A 22,926-nucleotide genomic window follows, 5' to 3' on the forward strand; every position below is an offset into this window, starting at 1 on the left:
ACTTCTAATTTTTTACCGAGTTCATCATCATTTAAGTTGAACCATTGGCATTCTTTGCTTCACGCACGCACGGTATATGCTTCTTGCGTTCAATCTGTAGGGCTCATTAAATGGTTCGAGTAGCACTCCCCCTGTTGATGATGTGCCCATGGTTGTTGACAGGCGTGTGGAAGGTTCATAAATACGAATGCTGTCACTCGAATGGCCAACACGTCGAGCAAGTCGCCCGAGCTGCTCGCGCGATATTGTGATTCGCTGCTTAAAAAGAGGTAAAATAAATAAAATGAAGGCACCGTGTGAGCGTATTATTATTTATTTTGTCTTGTTATTCAAGTTTGATCTCCACGCCAACAGAAGCACAAAATTACATCACTAGTAAATGTATTACTTAACAGATGGAGTGTTGATTGCTTAACCAATCATGTCATTGTAAGTGTGTCTTACCTTGTAGCCTTTAAACAAAAAAAAATGAAAGCTTTGTAGTAGTTTTATCATCTCATAGTTTGATTGCTTAGACAGAAGGGACTTTAAATGAAGAAAATTTCCAGGTAAAAAATGTATAATTTTACATTTTTTCTTTTATTTCCAGTTCAAAAAATCCAGAAGAAGCCGAACTTGAAGACACATTAAATCAAGTGGTAAGTAATCATTCATCATGACGTGTGAGTGCAAATTCATGTTTGAGGTTTTTGTCCAAGCAGTTATTACCGTGTGTGCGTGCGTGCGTAAGCGAAGGACCGCATTCGAATTTGGTGTGTGGGTGCAACCCACGTCAAAATCCAAGATGGCCACCGCCATGTATGTCTGACGCCATGTATGTCTGAACCTTGTGAGCGGAATATCTTGAAAAATAATCGAAGTACCAACTTCTAATCTGGTGCGTGGGTGTATCTAGGCATAAGGAAGAACGCTATTGAAAATTGGGTCGCCACGTCAAAATCCAAGATGGCCGCCACCATATATATGTCTGAACCTTGTGAGCGAAATATCTTGAAAAATAAGCGAAGTACTAACTTCTAATCTGGTGTGTGGGTGTATCTAGGCATAAGGAAGAACGCTATTGAAAATTGGGTCGCCACGTCAAATTCCAAGATGGCCACCGCCATGTATGTCTGAACCTTGTGAGCGGAATATCTTGGAAACATAAGCGAAGTACCAACTTCTAATCTGGTGTGTGGGTGTATCTCGGCATAAGGAAGAACGCTATTGCAAATTTGGTCGCCACGTCAAAATCCAAGATGGCCACCTTGCGTCTTCCACTTTGTCAACTCGCATCACTTCACCAACGGGGGACCTAGGTGTAACGCTTGTTGTTATTATTATTCAACCCTTACCGGTTTCACTGGAGAGAAGTATAGGTTTGATCTCTATCTGTCTATCCGTCCCACCTTTGGTTTTCCAGACTTTTTCCCATACCCTTTAACATATTCAGCTGATACTTGGTACATGGCTTTTTTATGATAAGTTACAGAAACTGCAACTTATTCTGTTTCTTTGCATACCTAAAACAATTTGTCCTGCTGTATATGGGTCACAATTGCTGAGTTCTTGGAACAAGAACATTCATTGGGAGCAGTAGGGGACATATATTTGCAAAGCATTGTTATTTGCTTATTTATCATTGCAGTATTGTGGTAACAATATGCGACTTTCAAAATGGCGTAATCCACCCCAGCATGCTCGTGCATGTGCAGAAACCTCTAGAACTGGGTGACATCGGGGTGACCAAACATGTGTTGTGTGTGCCAGATAGGGATTGCACCATAAATTGGCTCACAAAGCTTCTAAACGAATCCGATAAAATGGTTGACGTTTCTGGAATAACAGTTTGTTCCTGGGGAGGATTAGAGGGCTACAAGAGCAGGGGATTTTTGATGAATAAGAGTTTTACCAATTTACTTCATTTTCAAAGTACAGGTACGGAAGTAGAAGTGTGCAACAAACGGTTGTGTATGTTTAAAAATTAATTTGTTTTGGCAGTTTGCAAACAAGTCCTCATACCCATGGACATGCATTGATGAGTAAACTTTAAGGAAAATAAGAAAATATAACTAGGACATGGCAACCATTCCTGATCCACTAAGCATTGCTGGTTGTGACACGATACGATGATTGCAGAAACATATCAGTGCATGGTCTAGCTTTGTGCAATGTTTTTTTTTCTAAGCCACGACTGGTCGCCCGCCCCCCACCCTCCAGATGGTTGTATTTAAGTACATAGAAGACAAAGACGTTTTTCAGAAATTTTATGCTAAGATGCTGGCCAAACGGTTGGTAAACCACAACAGTGCGAGTGATGATGCTGAAGCCAGCATGATCTCCAAACTCAAGGTGAGTTGCTATTTATCATGGGCAGTTGCATTCATGTGTCAGTTCTTTGCTTGATTGAATGGTGTGTCCTTCAAGGCCTCTCACCCTGAGCTGTTCTTGTGCTGGAACAGCTTAAGGGCCCCCTTCACCTTTTGTGCAAGAGCCCCCCGACCCTTTCTCTTTAAACTAGGCCAGCAGAGTGTCGCCGCAGGATACTTTCCCATCTAATTCTAGCAGCAGGTGGAAAAGTTAGTTGATCAAATAATATCAACATACCCCAACCTCTTGTGACGCTGAGGAATGTCATCTACAGTGAAGTTGCCAATCTTGGTGTTCGTTTTACATTGAAAAGTTGTCGGCACTCTGGGCAGAAGAGAATACGCTAACCAAACTGGTTGTCAAGAGCAAGGAATGGAAAGGTGTTTAGACACGTTTCAGTGTAGCCATTATCCGAGGGTGTGCATCCATCCATGGATAAATATTTGGGGGGAAACAACATGAAAGTTGAAATTTTATACATGTGCAGTGCCTTCAGAAAGTATTCACACCCCTTGACTTTTTCACATTTTTGTTGTGTTACAGCCTGAATTTAAAATGGATTAAATTGAGATTTTTTTTTTGTCACCGATCTACATATGCTACCCCATAATGTAAAAGTGGATTTTTACGGCATAGTCCATAGGGAAAAGCAGTCTAGAACAGTGTTTGTCGTCCGTATGTATGTCCCCTCAAACGTATACCAATCACAGCTGCGGATCTGGTCAAATGACAGGGTGATGTGATGTACGCCGTAATGACATCAGACGTAAACGGCTGACTCCACACACATTTTGATTCCAATGTCGGTCAGGCCGAACGTATCATTGAACCTGTCATGTATCACAATCTACATGCTCTCCCGTAACGTTTTTCATTCAGTGTGAAACACAAACAACCCGATTGTTAAAATATCAAATATAAAAAGCATAGATGTGACGGATCTTCCAACGACACAGTATGTATATGCTTAAGGCTTCATGCCTTCATGCCTCACCTTCATGCTGCTTCGGACAAATTAAACCCAGGTTTCTTAATACAGTAGTCGTTTTCGTAATAATAATAGTGTTGATACTAATATTATAGTAAATATAATATAGTAGTAAAATGCTGCAATCCCTTTGTCGTTATTGCGCAAAGTTTCTATATTGAAACGGCGGTGTATGGTTCATTAATCGATGATAAGCGGTGTACGGTACAAATAACGCGTGGAAGTAAGGAATTGGCCTTGGTATTTTTAATAGTAATATCATTTTCATAATAATGATAACGTAACTTTAATATTGAAGTAAATCTAATCGTAACACTAACCCCTTTGTAGTGACTGCAAAGTTTACTGGAGGTTCAAATATATCATCATCTATATATTAAAGTAGCGGCAGTTTTGTGTCATGCTACGTAGTTACGTCTATGATGTCATTACGCCGTACAATGGCGAACGACAGCTAACTCCACCAACCGACATTTTAATTTATATGCTGTACAGGTCAAACCTGTCGTCAAAGCGGTCGAATCTGTCATGTGTTTTTACACATGGACAGCTGTACGTTGCAGCGAGTAGAGTACTACGGCTATGCCACTGTTGGACTTTCGGTCTTCTTTATAAGATAATTTTTCACTCGTTAACGAGAAATTAAAAGCTGAAATGTCTTGAGTCAATAAGTATTCAGACCCTTGGCTGTCACACTCCAAATTGAGCTCGGGTGCAACCAATTTCCTTTGATCGTCCTTGAGACGTGTCTGCAACTTGATTGGAGCCTATCTGTGGCCAATTCATTTTTTTCACACCTTTGTAGATATCTGTGAAAGAAACACACCTTTCTAGATAAGGTCCCACTGTTGACAGTGCTCTGTCTGAGCAGAAACTCCACCTTGAATTCCAAGGAACTGTCCTAACTCCGATATGTAATTGTGAGATCTGGGGAACCGTATAAAACAATTTCTCGAGTTTTGAAAGTTCCCAAGAACACAGTGAGCGCCTTCAATAGGAAATTGAAAGAATATGGCACTACCCAGCCTCTTTCTTCCTAGAGCTGGCTGTCCGATCAAACTGAGCAACCGGACAAGAAGGACCTTGGTCAGGGAAGTGACCAATAACCCAATGACTACTCTGAACGAACGACAGAGTTCAGTGGCTGAGATGGGAGAACATGCCGGAAGGACAACAGTCTTTGCAGCACTTCACAAATCTAGGTTTTATGGGAAAGTGGCCAGACGGAAGCCAATCCTGAGAAAAAGGCACATGACAGCACGCCAGGAGTTTGCAAAAAGGCACGTAAAAGACTGAGCTTGAGGCAAAAGATTTTGTTGTCTGATGAGACAAAAATTGAACTCTTTGGCCTGAATGCAAAGCGCTATGTCTGATGGCAACCGAGCACAGCTCGGCACCGATCTAACACCATCCCTACCAAGAAGCATGGTGGTGGCAGCATTATGCTATGGGGATGTTTTTCAGCAGCATGGACTGGGATAATTGTATGGATAGAGGGAACAACGAATGGAGCCAAATACAGGCAAATTCTTGAGGAGAACCTGCTTCAGAATGCTAAAGATCGTAGACTACAGCAAAGATTTACATTCCACCAGGACAATGACCACAAGCATAAGGCCAAAGTAACACTGGGCTTCAGAACAAGAACGTGAACGTCCTTGAGTGGCCCAGGAAAATCCCAGACTTGAATCCCATTGAGAATCCATGGAAAGACTTGAAGATTTCTGTTCCCCGATGCTCCTCATCTACCCTGACAGAGCTTGAGCAAATCTGCAAGGAAGATTGGGAGAAACACCCCAATTGCAGATGTGCAAAGCTGATACAGACATAGCCAAGAAGATTTGAAGCTGTAATCACTTCCAAAGGCACTTCTACAAAGTATTGAGTCAGTCAGTCATTCCTTTATTTCATTTTTAATTATTTTGTAGAAATTTCTAAAAAATATATTTTTAAAAACTCCACTTTGTAATTATGGGGTATTATGTGTATTATGTCTCAATTTTTTTTTTTTTTTTTTTATGTGTAGATCGGTGGTAATAAAATCTCAATTCTTTTTAAATTCAGGCTGTGAGGCAAAATGTGATCAAGGTCAAGGGGTGTGAATACTTTCTGAAGGCAGTGTAGATGAAGGACCACATTAGGAATAGTAGTGTAATGCCATTAACATGCTGTCCTTGGGAGCGGGTCTGCAATAGCTCACTGTTAGTAGATGGTTATGCAGTCACATCTCCCACAGCCCATGACAAAGTTTAAGTAGTCATCTCGTTCACAGCTTTGGCCACCTCTGCACGGTTATGCTACTTTGATCAGAATGCTTTGCAGTGTGAAAGAGGCATAACTTGTCACATTTCAATTGTTTCTTACCGCTTGGAAATATCAAAAAAAAAATATTCATTTGTGATGTTGTGCACCTAACTACAATGTACAATATGTACTTAGGTTTTAATTGGTTCTTGGTGTAGCTCTTTAAATTTGATCATGGGGTTTATTAGATTTATAAATGGCATGATCTACCTACCTTTTGGTGTCAGAAAATCTGATCACTCATCATCACTGACTGCTTTAGCCTCTGGCCCACCTTCCCTTCACATCTCAATGCCTCCTCCAAAATGTCCATCAGGGGAAGGACAATTTGGAGGAGCATTGAGATTCTCAACAATTGAAAATTGGGAGTTTTTTCGTGTGTTTTTGTCTGTAGGAGGATTTGGTTAAATGTTTGGCTTTGATCTCGTTTTATATTGATAAAGCAGATTACATCGTTGGTTCAAGTCATTTTGATGGTTGTACATTTTTGGGCCTCCTCGTTGAAGGCTTAATGTGTTCTGCCTTTGTAACATGTTTCTGATTTGATCTGATTTATGTCCCCAGCAAGCCTGTGGTTTTGAATACACCTCCAAACTACAGCGCATGTTCCAAGACATTGGAGTCAGCAAGGATCTCAATGAGCAATTCAAGAATCACTTGAGCAACACAGAACCTCTCGATTGTAAGGTTAATGCTGAAGTGGTTTCTGTTACCTCTATAATGGTTATCATGAGTTTCACTTTGCTGATTTCTGCAAGTCTTTGATAGTACTTCCCTTCCTCCTCCCTCCCTTCCATTTCTATTGTTTTGGCAGTGGATTTCAGTATCCAAGTTCTTAGTTCAGGTTCATGGCCGTTCCAGCAATCATGTACCTTTGCCCTGCCCACAGAGGTAAAGGTGCTACTTTCAATAATACCGTTGTCAAGTGTCCAAAAGTATGTTAATTATAGCCAATACTAAGAAACTACTTTGCTTATTTCAAACTCTGTCATGCCGTGCCCCAGCTCACCTGTCATGTAAATCTCCAAACCCCACTTGTGTTGGTGTGTTTCACACTATTTTAATTGCTCCGCACACGCTCAATTCCCTGCAGCTTGTCCGAAGCCATCAACGCTTCACCACATTCTACGCGAGTCGGCACAGCGGCAGAAAGCTTAGCTGGCTCTACCAGCTGTCAAAGGGTGAAATCGTCACAAATTGCTTCAAAAACCGTTACACGCTGCAGGTATGTCATATGGCCGCAGTGAAAAGCCCCGATGAAACTACAGCTTTGACGTGGTTCATCCTACAGCTGATTATGTATCGCTATTGCTGGCCAAGCTCTTGTCTAGGTTTTTGTGCTTTGCTATTAACTTTAGCTGAAGCTCAAAAATTCACAATTGTGATCGTCAATGCAAGTTTACCATACCATTACCAAGGAAAGTCTGATTTTTATCATCCAGGTAATAAGCTGATTGCAATAAACAAACTTTTATAGTCAAACTAAACTTCTTCTGCCCTTTGCTCTTTGCACATTTCGTAGGCGTCGACTTTCCAAATGGCAGTTCTTCTCCAGTACAATACCGAAGATGCTTATACCATCCAACAGTTACATGAAAATACCCAAATAAAGATGGTACAGCCTCTCCTTTACCTGCATTGTCACCTTTCTTGGCAGGCTCTTCACTTTTTTATTTTTCCTGTATTCATGTTCTAGAATAGAGCTTTATGCTTGCAGCGTCATAGGATAAGTTATTTGACTGATACACTGAGCAGGTGGCCCATCTGGGCATAGAAAGTTGAATTTGTGATTTAAAAATAAATAATACTTTTGCTGTGACACTTAACTGGTGAGGGGTTTATCTCTTGTCTTTGCAGAACATTGTAGTTTTACAGTAGTGCTGTGAGAGTTGGTAGCTGATATTGCTGTTGGTGAGAGTGTGTTGATGAGCCCAGCAATGGAAAGGAAACGATCACTCCAATCATGATATATGCTTCTTGTGTGGAACCAACATTCTCCAATAACAATGTTGCATCCAAACACTGGCTGTTTATTCTTTTTTTTTTCCCAGGATATCCTTACTCAAGTTTTACAAATACTGTTGAAATCCAAGTTGTTGGTAAGGATTTTGTTGAAAGCTTTTTTTGGTTTGTCTTCTCTTGGAATAAGTTGTAATAGAAGCCTGTTTTGGATTGAGGCCTTTGCCTTTTGGCCTTTATATATATATGCAAGCTAAACCCCATTTATCAAACCACATCCCTTGAACTTCATTCCTATCAGGTGCTGGAGGATGAAAATGCCAACGTCGATGAGATAGACCTGATGCCAGAGACATTGGTTAAACTCTTCCTCGGATACAAAAAGTGAGTAACTTTCCCAATTATATATTTTTAAAATATCATTTTGTAATAGTTTGCAACAATTATGGTTTCCACAAGCGTTGGTTGATCAGGACAAAATCTCCTCTGTATCTATGGAGATAGCTACAGAATTAGCCATGGCATATTTGGAAATCATGATCGTACCTTTGACCTCTTAACCCCTATATTTAATCAGTTAATCTTTGCATCATTATACATACCTGTACCAAGTTTGAATTAGATCACTTCACCCGTTCTCAAGTCATAAACCTATTGCAGACTTTGATCTTTGACCTCTTGACCCCAAAGTCCCCGGAGGGAGGGGGGAGGGGAGGGGAGGGGGAGGGGGGAGGGGGGAGGGAAGGGGATGGCCAGTCAACAATGACGTTGCAGTTCTCATGGTCAGAGAGCAGCACAACAATCGGACATAGTCCTGCATATTCGCAACAGCACGAAGCGGATTTTGGAGACTCTCCGATCCTGTGACGTCCTCCAGTACCGGCGTTGCCGGGCGGGGGAAGGGAGACCCGTACATTCCCAACCCGTACATTCGCCCTCTCGACTCAAGCTCACTCGGACAAAAGCCTCGCACAAATTACACCGTGAAGGCCCAATGGTCATGTCTATGCCACAAATCACGGCGCACTGAATTGAAAATATATAGAACGCTCATACTCCGTGAAAAGTGAAGCCGCCGTGTCGCCATCTTGGTCAGCACGACTCGACCAACTCGCTTCGCAGATCGTTTTATGCGGCAATAAACTGCTCCAATCGGTTACGGAAGGGTTGTGGAAAGACGTTTCACAGCTGTTTCAAAGACATTTAATTCATATCGCACAAAATCGATACAAAACACGATCGCATAAAAGGTGAAAAAACGTGTGACGTGTGATGGGATGGAACATCACGTGATCGCTCTGAGCGAAACGGCTCGACCAACTCGCTTCGCGGATCTCGTTTTGTGCGGCAATAAAATGCTCCAATCGGTTACGGAAGGGTTGTGGAAAGACGTTTCACAGCTGTTTCAAAGACATTTAATTCATATCGCACAAAATCGATACAAAACACGATCGCATAAAAGGTGAAAAAACGTGTGACGTGTGACGGGTTGGAACATCACGTGATCGCTCTGAGCGAATCAGCGAGCTGCTCTGGAACCGTCTGAGATTAGCGGGTACTTCGCTGAAATGCGCTGAGGTAAATATGAATAAAAAATATGGATCGTCAAATATTTTGAGTTCGGCCATGTTCGTCCCAGGCTCAATGGCTATGTCTATGCCAAATATCAAGCACGTAAGCCTCTCCGTTTAGGAGTCTATCGGTAACATTACACACACACACACACTCACACACACAAACTGTGTTTTATATATATAATAGATTATACATATTATATATACAGGGGGGTGGGGGGGGGGGGGGACTATTTGGCATTTGCACCGGTACAATCGTTGCATCTGAACTCTAACTCAGACCCCATGCAGGAGAGCTTTTATCAAGATGGTGAAGCTCGCACACAAAAATCCCTGTCCCCACAGCAACAAATTATCATCAAACAATGTGAATTTCATCCCGCCATCCGTGCATCGTAAATAAAGAAAAGGCTTTAACGAAATAGATAAGCACAAGATGGGGTAAATGCGCAACGTCTGGATGATGTGCACGTCCGTAGAGGCCTAGCCTAGCGTGAGACTTAATGACGTCCCAGTGAAAAGAGCATGACAGGTATCATGACAGGTATCAGAGAAATAATCGGCTGAGGAAAAACAAATCAATATCGCCCAGCCCTATTACGGAGCTCTGTCCATCTTTAAAATGCTCCAAATTATGTGTGAATGATAGGCCTTTTCCTCCTCCACATGAAATGTCCTCCACTTCCACATTTGTTACCCACTTCTGTGAGATCTTGAGAGACTAAGTCAAACTATAGCAGCCTTGTACAGGTATCCCTCAATTTAAGAAAGGGATGCGATGCTGAAGAACAGAATGTTATTATGCCTATCTTCATGCCCAGCGTAAAAGCCTGGTAAGAATGTTTCGCTGGGGCAGCAGTTGAGCTTGAATGTTTCTTGCATGACATCTTGAGGGACGAGTGAAATTACGTCCGATTTTAAATGATGGTGCACTTCACAATGAGAGGCACACGATGGCGAACAAAGGTCGACTGACACTTGATACTGTGCGAGATGCGTCATACGCAAGTACACATTTTCTCCATACTGCTCTACTCTAATGTACTGTACTATACTGTACAGAATTTGAAATGCGTTGTCGTGAAAAATGTGAATGTAAATCGAAAAACGTGCCATAAAAAGTCAGTTTTGTTATCAAGAAAAAAGGTAAAACTGTGGGGGATACTCTATACAGGTGTTCGTAATTCACTGTCACGGGACTATTGACGGTATGGGCGTGGCGTGCGCTCGGTTGTTGGAGCCACGCCCCTGTAAGAGGATCGGGCGGAAGTGATGGGGGATATACAGTGGGGAGAACAAGTATTTGATACACTGCCGATTTTGCAGGTTTTCCCACTTACAAAGCACGTCAAGGTCTGTAATTTTTATCATAGGTACACTTCAACTGTGGAAGACGGAATCTAAAACAAAAATCCTGAAAATCACATTGTATGATTTTTAAGTAATTAATTTGCATTTTATTGCATGAAATAAGTATTTGATACATCAGAAAAACAGAACTTAATATTTGGTACAGAAACCTTTGTTTGCAATTACAGAGATCAGACGTTTCCTGTAGTTCTTAACCAGGTTTGCACACACTGCAGCAGGGATTTTGGCCCACTCCTCCATACAGATCTTCACCAGATCCTTCAGGTTTCGGGGCTGTCGCTGCGCAACACAGACTTTCAGCTCCCTCCAAAGATTTTCTATTGGGTTCAGGTCTGGAGACTGGCTAGGCCACTCCAGGACCTTGAGATGCTTCGTACGGAGCCACTCCTTAGTTGCCCTGGCTGTGTGTTTCGGGTCGTTGTCATGCTGGAAGACCCAGCCACGTCCCATCTTCAATGCTCTTATTGAGGGAAGGAGATTGTTGGCCAAGATCTCGCGATACATGGCCCCATCCATCCTCCCCTCAATACGGTGCAGTCGTCCTGTCCCCTTTGCAGAAAAGCATCCCCAAAGAATGATGTTTCCACCTCCATGCTTCACGGTTGGGATGGTGTTCTTGGGGTTGTACTCATCCTTCTTCTTCCTCCAAACACGGCGAGTGGAGTTTAAACCAAAAAGCTCTATTTTGGTCGCATCAGACCACATGACCTTCTCCCATTCCTCCTCTGGATCATCCAGATGGTCATTGGCAAACTTCAGACGGGCCTGGACATGCGCTGGCTTGAGCAGAGGGACCTTGCGTGCGCTGCAGGATTTTAATCCATGACGGCGTAGTGTGTTACTTATGGTTTTCTTTGATACTGTGGTCCCAGCTCTCTTCAGGTCATTGACCAGGTCCTGCCGTGTAGTTCTGGGCTGATCCCTCACCTTTCTCATGATCATTGAGGCTCCACGAGGTGAGATCTTGCATGGAGCCCCAGACCGAGGGAGATTGACTGTCATCTTGAACTTCTTCCATTTTCTAATAATTGCGCCAACAGTTGTTGCCTTCTCACCAAGCTGCTTGCCTATTGTCCTGTAGCCCATCCCAGCCTTGTGCAAGTCTACAAATTTGTCCCTGATGTCCTTAGACAGCTCTCTGGTCTTGCCCATTGTGGAGAGGTTGGAGTCTGAGTGTGGACAGGTCTGGAGACGGCTTTGCGGTCGGTCTTTGCGGTCTTTGTGGTCAGAGACGGTCTGGAGACGTCTTTTATGCAGATAACGAGTTCAAACAGGTGCAGTTAATACAGGTAATGAGTGGAGAATGGGAGGGCTTCTTAAAGAAAAAACTAACAGGTCTGTGAGAGCCGGAATTCTTACTGGTTGGTAGGTGATCAAATACTTATTTCATGCAATAAAATGCAAATTAATTACTTAAAAATCATACAATGTGATTTTCAGGATTTTTGTTTTAGATTCCGTCTTCCACAGTTGAAGTGTACCTATGATAAAAAATTACAGACCTTTACGTGCTTTGTAAGTGGGAAAACCTGCAAAATCGGCAGTGTATCAAATACTTGTTCTCCCCACTGTATAAAGAGGAGTTCCGGTCAGGTAGAAAAGAGATCTTTTGGAAATAAAGGAGCCTTGATCAAGTCAAGAAGTTTTTAACCTCTTGTTGCCCGCAACTCCTACATTGGTGACCCCGACTTGCTCTTGGACGTTTTCGGAGCTTTTAATGAACATGGCGACAAGCGCAGTTTCGATCAAACTGCCGGAGTTTTGGGAACGACAGGCTGCCGTCTGGTTTGCACAAGCTGAGGCCCAATTCGCCGTTCGGATCATTTCTGCAGACGACACTAAATATTATTATGTCGTGTCTGCGCTCAGCGGCTCCACTGCGACCAGGGTGATGAGCCTTCTCCAGAATCCTCCGGAGGGCGGCAAGTACAAGACGCTAAAGACACTGCTGCTTGATACCTCCGAGCTCACTGAGGCCGAGCGCGCCCGTCAGCTCCTTTCTCTACCCGGTATGGGCGACTCCAAGCCGTCAGAGCTGATGGACTACATGTTGTCTCCTGGGCAGCCACCGGCCATGTTTCCTCTTCAAGGAGCTGTTCCTGCAGCAGCTGCCAGGACAGGTACGGTCAGCCTTGGCCAACTCGGGTGTTAAGGATTTCCGCGCCCTGGCCAGGGAAGCAGACAAGTTTTTCTCCGCTAGACAGCAATGCAGTGTGGCATGGGACCCCACCCCCGTCGAGCCTACGCTGCTGGTGGGCATCGTTGCGGCCGCCACTACAGCCCAGCGGCGGAAGCCCCCAGGCTTGTGCTTTTACCACGCAAGGTTTGGTCTCAAGGCCAGGGCATGCCGGCCAACCTGCAGCTTCAGTGAGTCGGGAAACGGGGTGGCCGGCGCTTGTTAACTGCCATGAGCGTCGGCCGTTCGGGCAGTTTGTTGTTCATTTCGGACAGCGACTCCGGACGTCGTTTCCTCTGCGACACAGGTGCCCAGGTGAGCGTTCTGCCTGCGTCAGCATTGGACCGGGAGGCCGGGAGTCGCGGCCCCGCCCTGGAAGCCGCCAACAGCAGTGCCATTCAGACTTTTGGTAACGAAATGTGGCACTGTGTTTTGGCGGGCAGCGGTTCACGTGGGATTTTGTCACGGCGAGGGTGTCCACCACCTAGCTGGGCACTGATTTCCTCTGCGCCAACAGCCTATTGGTGGATGTTAAAAATCGGCGGCTCATTAATGCGGAGACATTTAGTTCACTTCCATGCTCGCTGAGCGAGTCCGGCTCGACGAGGCTTGCTTACACGCTCTCGACCTCTGATGAGTTCGCCCGCCTCCTCACCGAGTTTCCAGCCCTTACACAGCCCACGATTCCGGCCGTTGTCGTCAAGCATGGGGTGGAGCATCACATTCCGACCACCGGCCCACCTGTCTATGCCCGGGCTTGACGCCTCGACCCGGGGAAACTCGCTGTTGCTAAGGCGGAGTTCGACACGTTGGAGTGTCTTGGCATCATACGACGGTCCGACAGCCCGTCGGCCTCGCCTCTCCACATTGCGCCGAAACCGGGTGGCGGTTGGCGCCCGTGCGGGGATTAACGACGCCACTACCCCTGACTGCGACCCAATCCCGCACATCCAGGATTTTTCTGCCCGCTTGGCCGGTAAAGTTTTGTTTTTTTTGACCTCGTTCGTGGTTACCACCAGTTCCCCGTCCGGCCGCAGGACGTTCCTAAGACCACGGTGATTACACCTTTCGGGCTTTTCGAATTCCTCCGCATGCCTTTTGGGCTCAAGAACGCGGCCCAGGCTTTCCAGTGCCTGATGGACAGCGTGTTACGGGACTTGCCGTTTCTGTTTGTCTATCTGGACGATATTCTCATCGCCAGCGATTCCAGGACATGCTTCACCTCCGAGCGCTCTTTGAGCGCCTCAGGCAGCACGGCCTTATCAACCCGGCCAAGTGCTTGTTCGGGGTGGCCTCAATTGATTTTCTTGGCCACCGCATCACGAGAGAGGGGGCTGTTCCACTGCCATCTGAGGTAGAGGCTGTGAAGGGTTTCCCGGGGCTCCTCACCATCAGGGCCCTGCAGAAGTTTTTGGGCATGGTGAACTTTTACCATCGTTTCGTGCCCCGTGCGGCCCAGCTGATGCCCCTTTATGAGGCCCTCAAGGGCAAGCCTACCAAACGCGCCATTGACTGGACCGAGGAGATGGCCAAGGCTTTCACGGATACTAAACTGGCCCTCGCCAGCGCAACCATGCTGGCACATCCGTCGCCCGATGCACCGATTGCTCTTACCACAGATGCTTCGGACTATGCTGTTGGCGCCGTGCACGAGCAGTGGGTCAACGGGGCCTGGCAGCCGCACGCCTTTTTTAGCCGGCAGCTCTGCCCTAACGAACGAAAGTACAGTACCTTCGATCGTGAGCTCCTAGACCTCGACCTAGTTGTCCGACACTTCCGTTACCTGTTGGAAGGCCGCCCGTTCACGGCGTTTCTGGACCACAAGCCTCTGGTTTTTGCTATGGCCAAGGTGTCGGAGCCGTGGTCTGCCCGTCAACAACGCAAGCTCTCCTTCGTTTCCGAGTTCACGACGGACATCCAACATGTTGCTGGGAAGGATAACACGGTCGCCTATTGTCTCTCCCCGTCCATAGCTGGCGCGGTGCACCTTGGCATTGACTATGCCCACATGGCAGCCAATCAGATCTCCGACCCGATGTCCATGCCTGCAGGGTGGCGGTCACGGGGCTTCGCTTGTCTGATGTGCCATTCAGGGACACGGGCACCACTCTACTGTGCGACGTTTTTCAGGCAGCCTCGCCCCGTTGTACCCACCAGCTATGCCCCGGACTTGACGCCTCGACCCGGGGAAACTCGCTGTTGCTAAGGCGGAGTTCGACACGTTGGAGTGTCTTGGCATCGTACGACGGTCCGACAGCCCGTCGGCCTCGCCTCTCCACATTGCGCCGAAACCGGGTGGCCAAGATTATATTATAGATTATATTACTTATATTATTATTATTATTATTATATAGATTATATTACTAGATATTTGTGAAATAAATGTTAGCTCTTTCACGAGCCTAGATTCAGTATACCAAAAAAAAAAAAAAAAGAAGCTGGAGACGGCTGGTGTTCGATGCCATCCATGGTCTTTCTCACCCGGGCAGGAAGGCATCGCAAAAGTTGGTGGCGGCGAAGTTCGTTTGGCACGGGTGCAGGAAGGATGTGCGCGACTGGGCCAACACCTGCGTCGAGTGCCAACGCTCGAAGGTGCATCGCCATACCCAGGCCCCGTCGCGTTGGCGCCATTCCCAGTGCCCGAGCGACAGTTTGACCATGTTAACGTGGACCTGGTGGGGCCCCTTCCCCCCTCGCGTGGATTCGCCCACCTCCTCACGATGGTCGATAGGACCACCAGATGGCCAGATGCCGTCCCGCTTACATCTACGACGTCTGCCGATGTGGCCCGGATGTTCATCGGCACTTGGGTTGCCCGTTTTGGCGCCCCCTCGGACATCTCTTCATCCCAGTTCACTTCAGAGCTCTGGGGTGCTGTTGCCCAGGGGATGGGGGTAAAGCTCCATCGCTCTATGAAAGCTGCTCTCAAGGCCAACCTCCGGGATGACAGTTGGGCCGACAGACTCCCGTAGGTCATGTTGGGCCTCATGACAGCCCCTAAGGAAGACCTCCAGTCCTCAACAGCTGCTGCGGGTTCCCGGGGAGTTCATTCCTGACGCCACAAGCCCCTTAGTCAGGCAGATAGGTGTATCCATCATAAGAATTGTGGGTTTAGACGTACAAGCATGAAATTTGGCAGTCATAGATAATAATCTAATGAATAATTCCAGATATGGACCCACCGCGAAAACGTCCTATGGTAGCCATGGCGGCCATTTTACAAAATGGCCATTTTGACCGCGATTAATTTTTACCGGACGACACAAATGCTTCTTTATGTTCTAATGAAATGACTCTAGATACACATATATGCCATAATTGTATTCTCCAAATGACCACAATTTGCATTTGTGTTGCCAGCAATGTCAATTAACCCACCAAGCACTGTAACGGTAACTTATATTACTAGATAGTTCCAGTTTGATCTTGTTTATACGTCACAATTTTCTCCACCACACTGGCACAAAGCGGTACATTTCAAACTAGCTTGTTTGCACTTGCATCGTCCCTTGCAACCCTTTTTGCATTTACAACAAATCAGCTCCCTTGATGAAATGCTGGCTTCAGGAAGCATGGACCACAGGGGTTTCCAGTTGTGGGGATCGATCCATCCCCAATCCCCAGTTGAGGGCAGATCCATAACAACCTTGAGCATGTTTCCCCAGCAGTGGCCACCCGTGTACACAGCCCTCTTGATTTGTTGTACCAGGGCTCCTCTGGTAGGGGGAATAGCTTGCATGGCTCGTCCTTTCTTCGTGAAGAGTGCCTGTCGAGCTTCGTCTATGTTGACGAGATTGCTGGTGCGATCATAGAGAAGAATGGTGAACCGCTCGAGCACTGCCACAACGTCATCAAAGATGTCTGCTGTGCCCGTGGAGAGATGAACTAACGCTGGTGTCAATTCGTCAAATACTTTCCAGGTATCCCAGGCTGTATTCTTGCCCCGTGTATTAAATGACGAGACTGTGTCACACCCTGTGTATGCATGGAACATCGGGAGGGCCTGTGACTTATCTGGTCCGAGGAATGCTGCAATTTCATGTGCTGGAATATACCTGAAGTGCTGGCCTGTCCCAAAGGCCACCCAAAGCTCCTGGATTTTGAGTTTGGTTGTTGCTGCCACAGCCAATACCACTATATCTGTATCCACCGTACGCAGAAGAATTTTCTGAAATCCATCACGGACTGCATCCGCGAGATGTATCATTCGTGTATCAGCCTCCTCATGGTCACATGGGGCAAGATGACTGGTGTCGCGTGCGGGAATGCACGTCACATCTGAACCATCCGTGGTGACTATCTGCTTATCTGATACAAGATGTGTGATGTGTTTTGTCAAGAAGGCAAACAGTTCTGTTTTGTTTGCATCAATTCTCAGGAACTGCTGCCAATTTCCTGGAAGAACAGTGGATCCGTCAACTCTCCTTCGAATGCCTTTCCCACGTTTGTCCCTGGCTTGAGATTTTTCTACACATTTTTTCCTATCTATAGACACCAATGAGAAGTATATTTGGGGGGGGGTGCACGAGACCCCTATCTAGCCACTAGACTAAAAGCGGCCATTTTGTAAAATGGCCGCCACGGCTACCATAGGACGTTTTCGCGGTGGGTCCATATCTGGAATTATTCATTAGACTATTATCTATGACTGTGCCAAATTTCATGCTTGTACGTATAAACCCACAATTGTTACACCTATCTGCCTGACTACCTGGTCCGCTGCCTGTCAGCGGTCGGTTCTCCGGGAGAACGCCAAGATGTTTGCACCAGTGCCCACATCTCAACATAGTTTGCCTCAGGCCCACGTCCCGCCAGATCTACGTACAGCGGAGTACATCTTTGTTCGCCATGACGCACACCGGGGGCCGCTTCGGCCGCCTTACAACGGTTCTTTCCGCGTTCTGGAGGCCGGGGACAAGTCCTTCGTGGTCGACATCGGCGGCAAACCAGAACATCTTTCGGTGGCCGCCTCAACCCGGCTCACTTGGACCTAGACCAGCCCCCTCGGTTGGCTCAACCCCCACGGCGGGAGTGGCGCATGTGGGGGATACTCCATGCAGGTGTTCGTAATTCACTGTCACGGGACTATTGACGGTATGGGTGTGGCGTGCTCTCGGTTGTTGGAGCCACGCCCCTGTAAGAGGATCGGGTGGAAGTGATGGGGGATATATAAAGAGGAGTTCCGGTCGGGTAGAAAAGAGATCTTTTGGAAATAAATGAGCCTTGAACAAGTCAAGAAGTTTTTAACCTCTCGTTGCCCGCAACTCCTACAAAAGGAGAGTTCGTAAATCGAGGGACACCTGTACTTTAAATTATTGTTCGATTAATTACTACAATAGTTTTATCGCAAGTTCAGAGTGAGGATGTAAATTTTTGTATTCATCCTCATGCATTTTTAAATGTCCTTTTTTTAAGAGGTGGTCTTTGCAGGACTTTGTTTTGGTTCTTCACTCTGCATGTCGCTTTTCTTTTTCTTTTCATGACGTTTTCATATTAAACAGTAAGAAGCTTCGAGTGAACATCAACGTGCCGATGAAAGCTGAGCAGAAACAGGAACAGGAAACGACTCATAAAAACATCGAGGAAGATCGCAAGCTTGTGATTCAGGTGAGTTGCTTTTTTAGCCGTTCAACATGAATCAAAAATAATCCAGGTGAGTCGATGTGCGTTACTTTTCCTTCCCTTGTGCACCGGTGGATCGCATTTCACTATCGGATGATGTGCTATACCTGAGGTGCAGAATTGAGTGGGGGCAAAGCAAAAATTGGGGAAAAGCAATTTGTTCACTGTTTGTGTGTCTGTCTGCAAATGTCAGTTTATGATTGTGCAACAACTTTATCTCGATTGAATGTCATATTTTTAACACAAATCAGAACATGAATGGGAAAACGAACCTGTAGTTTAGCAGTACTTTGGCCCTGTTTTTGAAAAATTGTACAGAATCTCATCTCAATTGCACATGCACAGAGAGGAGTGAGATAATGTTTAAGCGGTGAAGCCGCTTCAGTATTTGGCTATTTCCTTCCTTCCATCCGTCCATTCGTCTGTCAAAAAAGAACAACAATCTTTCTAACCCACCATGTTTAATTCTAAAGGGTTCCAAGGTGTAATTGTAATGGGTTTCGTTCATTTCTCGGCTTTGCATATTTCATATTTTAAAATGGCAAACAGAACCACTCCCTTCAGAGGGTGCGATTTTTTTTTTTTTTTTTTTTTTTTTTTTTTAACTCTGCCTGCCTGCCAAACAAACAATTGAAAATCATTCCATACAAGAAACGTACTGTTTTAAGAACATCATAAAGGACATCGTAAGAACCGTATCACCGTAAGATAAATCCCTGCGCATCGTAAGAGGCGACTAAGGGTTGGCGTCAGGAAGGGCATCCGGCCGTAAAAACATTGCCTCAAACAGGGAACCACGATTGTCATGGGGCCCGCAAGGCTAACCCCCGCTCCAGCGGGGAGAAATGGCCTTAAAACGATCATTCATTCATATTCATAAAGGACACAAACAGGCACGATTAAATAATGTAACATGGTATAAGGTAGTGTATCAGGTGTGATTTTAGTTCTTGCTGCAAGGGTCCTGACCTGCAAGGGTTGCAAGGGTCTTGCTGGAAGGGTCCTGCAAAGGCTACAACCTTCAACATCTTAATTTTATTTCATTTGAATCATCTATATAATAATAGCGTAAGGACTCGACTTTGTTATCCCTTTTACGCCGCACCCAGTGACCCGATGCCCACGGCACTAATGGATTTACGATCTACGAACCGCGCTCTTTGTTTATCACGTACAGACATACTCGAAAAATCTGAATTAGCCGACGTTGGGGCCAAAAAGCATCCGATTAACTGCCGATACGACGCCATCTTACGACGCCATCGTATTGGCGTCTGCTGGGCGAAGGCGAAGCGAGCCGTCAGCTGATTGGACAGTCGAGTGGTGTGAACATGGGTGGTGTGAACCAAATGGTCTTCTTATTCCCTTGAACATTTTAAATTAGGATATATAAGGAAACGTCTATCGTCATTTTAATAAAGTTAAATGGAGTGACGTTGCGATACTCGGGGTGCGTTGCATAAATCCTCGTAACTCCGAGAGGTGTAGCAGGTGGCGAGACGTAAGGAAGCTTAAAGATAACAAGCTGAAACAGACGAACGATATGTCGATCTCTTTCTACACCGAACGGAAATAAAAGTATGAGAGCGGGAGGGCATGGCCTGAGCACTTCGAGCAGAGAGGACTGATTGGACTTAACTTAAAGAGAAAAAATTGGAGCTTCACGGAAGAAGAAGATCCCATGAGCGCTCCCCTATGCCATCCATAATGGTATACTCTATCCATACACCACATCCTCCCTTCCGTGGATGTTCCACGGGTTTCGGCTAGTATAATTGAACACTAGAACAGTTTTTTTTTTGGCACTTTCAAAACCCGTTTGTTCAGCAGTAATTGGGCAAAATATTTAAGGCATTGTACGTCATCACGACCAATCAAATTTGCCTCTCCAGACCCCTCCCATGGGTGAATGGATTCTCTACTACTTTTATTCTTATATAAAGTATATCACTATCAACAGATATCTACCTCTCAACTGTTATGGAGCTCCAAATACATGTGCCACACCAGCCAGGTTGTATTTTGCACAACTTACATTTATCGCTACATTTCAGAAGCTTCCCCAACTGTATAATGGGTGACTAAACGGTGCATGCATGGCAGGCACCTCCGTTGGTCAGGACCCATGCCACAAGTACTTTTGTGGCATATGGGTGCATGGCTTCATTATGGTTGAGCGGTGGCTATTTAGATATAATCCCTCATGGGACAGCTTTCCAGCTCAACTTTTCGAAATATTCCACTGCACGCTGATGACTGTGACTCGGCCAAAATTGCGTCCATGGATTGAGTTCCTTTTCCGGTGGGAGGTGTAGATGCTGGCATTACCTTAAAAGTTTTTGTTTTTCGTTAAGGTTTCATCCTGACTGATCATGGGAAACCTTGGGTTAGCTGACTGACAATGTGATGGTTCTGTTTTTCTTTTTTTCACAGATTGTTACTAATCTAGAAGCTGCATTTATTAATTTTGTACTCATATAAATAATTTGGTTTGCAGAAAGATAGGCTCATGAATGACGTCGAGAAACAAGTTCACATTTGTTCACTGGTCTTTTCAATGATTGTTATAATGCTGTGTGTGCCACGTCAACCACAGGCTGCCTGTGCACATGTGGCTCGTACCTATGTTTGCTGGATGGCCTTTCCATATTGCAGAAACTTTGTTTAATGTTGGAAGGATGTAAATATAAGTGAATAACGAGTCCTCTCAATAAATAAGTGAACATTGAACCTCATCCTAAAATGAAATTTCCTATTGTAGGCAGCCATTGTGAGAATCATGAAGATGCGGAAGGTTTTGAAACACCAGCAGCTCCTGGCCGAGGTCCTCAATCAGCTTTCATCCCGGTTCAAACCACGAGTGCCAGTCATTAAGGTAAAGCTTCATCTTAACCACAGCACTGCATTCATTTTGTTGGTAGAACGTTGTGATTTGAAATTTTATCCCACACTTTAAAAGAAAAACACGGGGGGGGGGGGGGGGGATGGGATCTTTTAATCGGCTCTGTTTGGCTGTCTGTCCGTCGCAGTCTCTTCCTAAACGGTTGTGTAAAAATTCACCAAACCTGGTAGTTATGATCACCACATGGGAAGAAGATGCAAGAGCAGTATAATTTTGACCATGCCCCCTAGGGCCCTGGGGCGGGGTGAAATCCCCAAAAATGCAAAATTACGGGCACATTTAAAAACTTTTTTTATGGCGTAGCCCATAGGGCTAAGCAGTCTAGATTAATAGTGTTTGTCTGTATGTATGTATGTATGTCCCCTCAAACGTATATCAGAGCTGAGGATCCCATCGCATGACAGGGTGATGTGATTACGTCATATCATTACGGTGGTGCGGCGACTGACTCCACACACCGCCATTCTAATTCCAATTTCGTTCAAGCTGAACATATCGTCGAACCTGTCATATATCACAATCGCCATGCTCTCCCGTAACGTTTTTCATTCAGTGTGAAATGCAAACAAACCGATTGTTAAAATGATCATCAAATATCGAAAGCATCGGCGTTACGTCTCTTCCAACAATACGGTACGTATAGGCCTTAGGCGTTATGCCTCACCTTCGGACCGCTTCGGACAAATTAAGCCCAGGTTTGTTAATACAGTAGTGTATTGTTTCAGTAGTATCGTTTTCATTACAATAATATAGTAAATATAACCATAACACTTTAATCCCAATGTCATGAATGGAAAGTTGATGGATTGAAGCGGTGTATGGTTCATGAGCAATGATGAGCGGTGTTCAGCACTAATATTAATAACCGAGGAAGTAAGGAATTCGCCTTGGTTTTTACAGTGTAGTTCATCGGGCAGAGCCATCTTGAACAGTGTTTGTCCGTCTCAATGTATATATGTCCTCTCAAACGTATACCAATCAGAGCTGAGAATCTAGTCACATGACAGGGTGATGTGATTACGTCTGATGTGATTACGTCTGATGTGATTACGTCTGATGTCATTACGGCGATGTTGCAGCTGACTGTCCACGCACCGCCATATTGATTTATATGCCATTCATATCGTAGAACCTGTCTTATATCACAATCGCCATGCTCGACCTTTACGTTTTTCATTCAGTGTGAAACAAACCGATTGTTAAAATGACCATCAAATATCAAAAGCATCGGCGTTACGGGTCTTCCAACAATATGGTAGGTATAGGCCTTAGGCGTTATGACTCACCGTCCGCTTCGGACAAATTAAGCCCAGGTTTCTTAATGGAGTAGTGTATCGTTTCAGTAGTATCGTTTTCGTAATAGTAATCATAATATAGTAAATATAACCATAACACTTTAATCCCAATGTCGTGAATGGAAAGTTGATGGATTGAAGCGGTGTAAAAGCGGAAGGAATTAAACTTTTTTTTTGTAAATAATATAATTTTCGTAATAATACCGTATCGTTATTATTATAGTAATTATAATTGTAACACTAATCCCTTTGTAGTGACTGCAACGTTACTGGAGATTAAATATATATCTTGTATATATTAAAGTAGCGGCAGTTTTGTGTCCGGCCGTCATTATGGCGTAAACACCCGCTCACTTCGAGAGCTGCAGGAAAGGTCATTCCTCTTT

At 45.1% G+C, this 22,926-nt stretch overlaps 1 protein-coding gene across 1 annotated transcript in view; it reads left to right on the forward strand.

Annotated features, from left to right (window-relative positions):
* The window catches only part of CUL1 (cullin 1), a 42,395-nt gene that overhangs the window by 16,711 nt on the left and 2,758 nt on the right, over positions 1–22,926 (forward strand). The window contains exons 11-21 of the mRNA XM_068120373.2: positions 163–269; positions 590–638; positions 2,200–2,331; positions 6,206–6,323; positions 6,456–6,532; positions 6,735–6,866; positions 7,164–7,256; positions 7,693–7,740; positions 7,902–7,984; positions 18,223–18,328; positions 21,105–21,218. Coding sequence (XP_067976474.1) covers positions 163–269; positions 590–638; positions 2,200–2,331; positions 6,206–6,323; positions 6,456–6,532; positions 6,735–6,866; positions 7,164–7,256; positions 7,693–7,740; positions 7,902–7,984; positions 18,223–18,328; positions 21,105–21,218 — 1,059 coding nt within the window. The remainder of the gene's footprint in view (positions 1–162; positions 270–589; positions 639–2,199; positions 2,332–6,205; positions 6,324–6,455; positions 6,533–6,734; positions 6,867–7,163; positions 7,257–7,692; positions 7,741–7,901; positions 7,985–18,222; positions 18,329–21,104; positions 21,219–22,926) is intronic.

The sequence above is a fragment of the Myxine glutinosa genome, chromosome 6 (assembly GCF_964187855.1).
Source record: "Myxine glutinosa chromosome 6, kmMyxGlut1.1, whole genome shotgun sequence".
In the NCBI taxonomy this organism is placed as follows: domain Eukaryota; kingdom Metazoa; phylum Chordata; class Myxini; order Myxiniformes; family Myxinidae; genus Myxine; species Myxine glutinosa.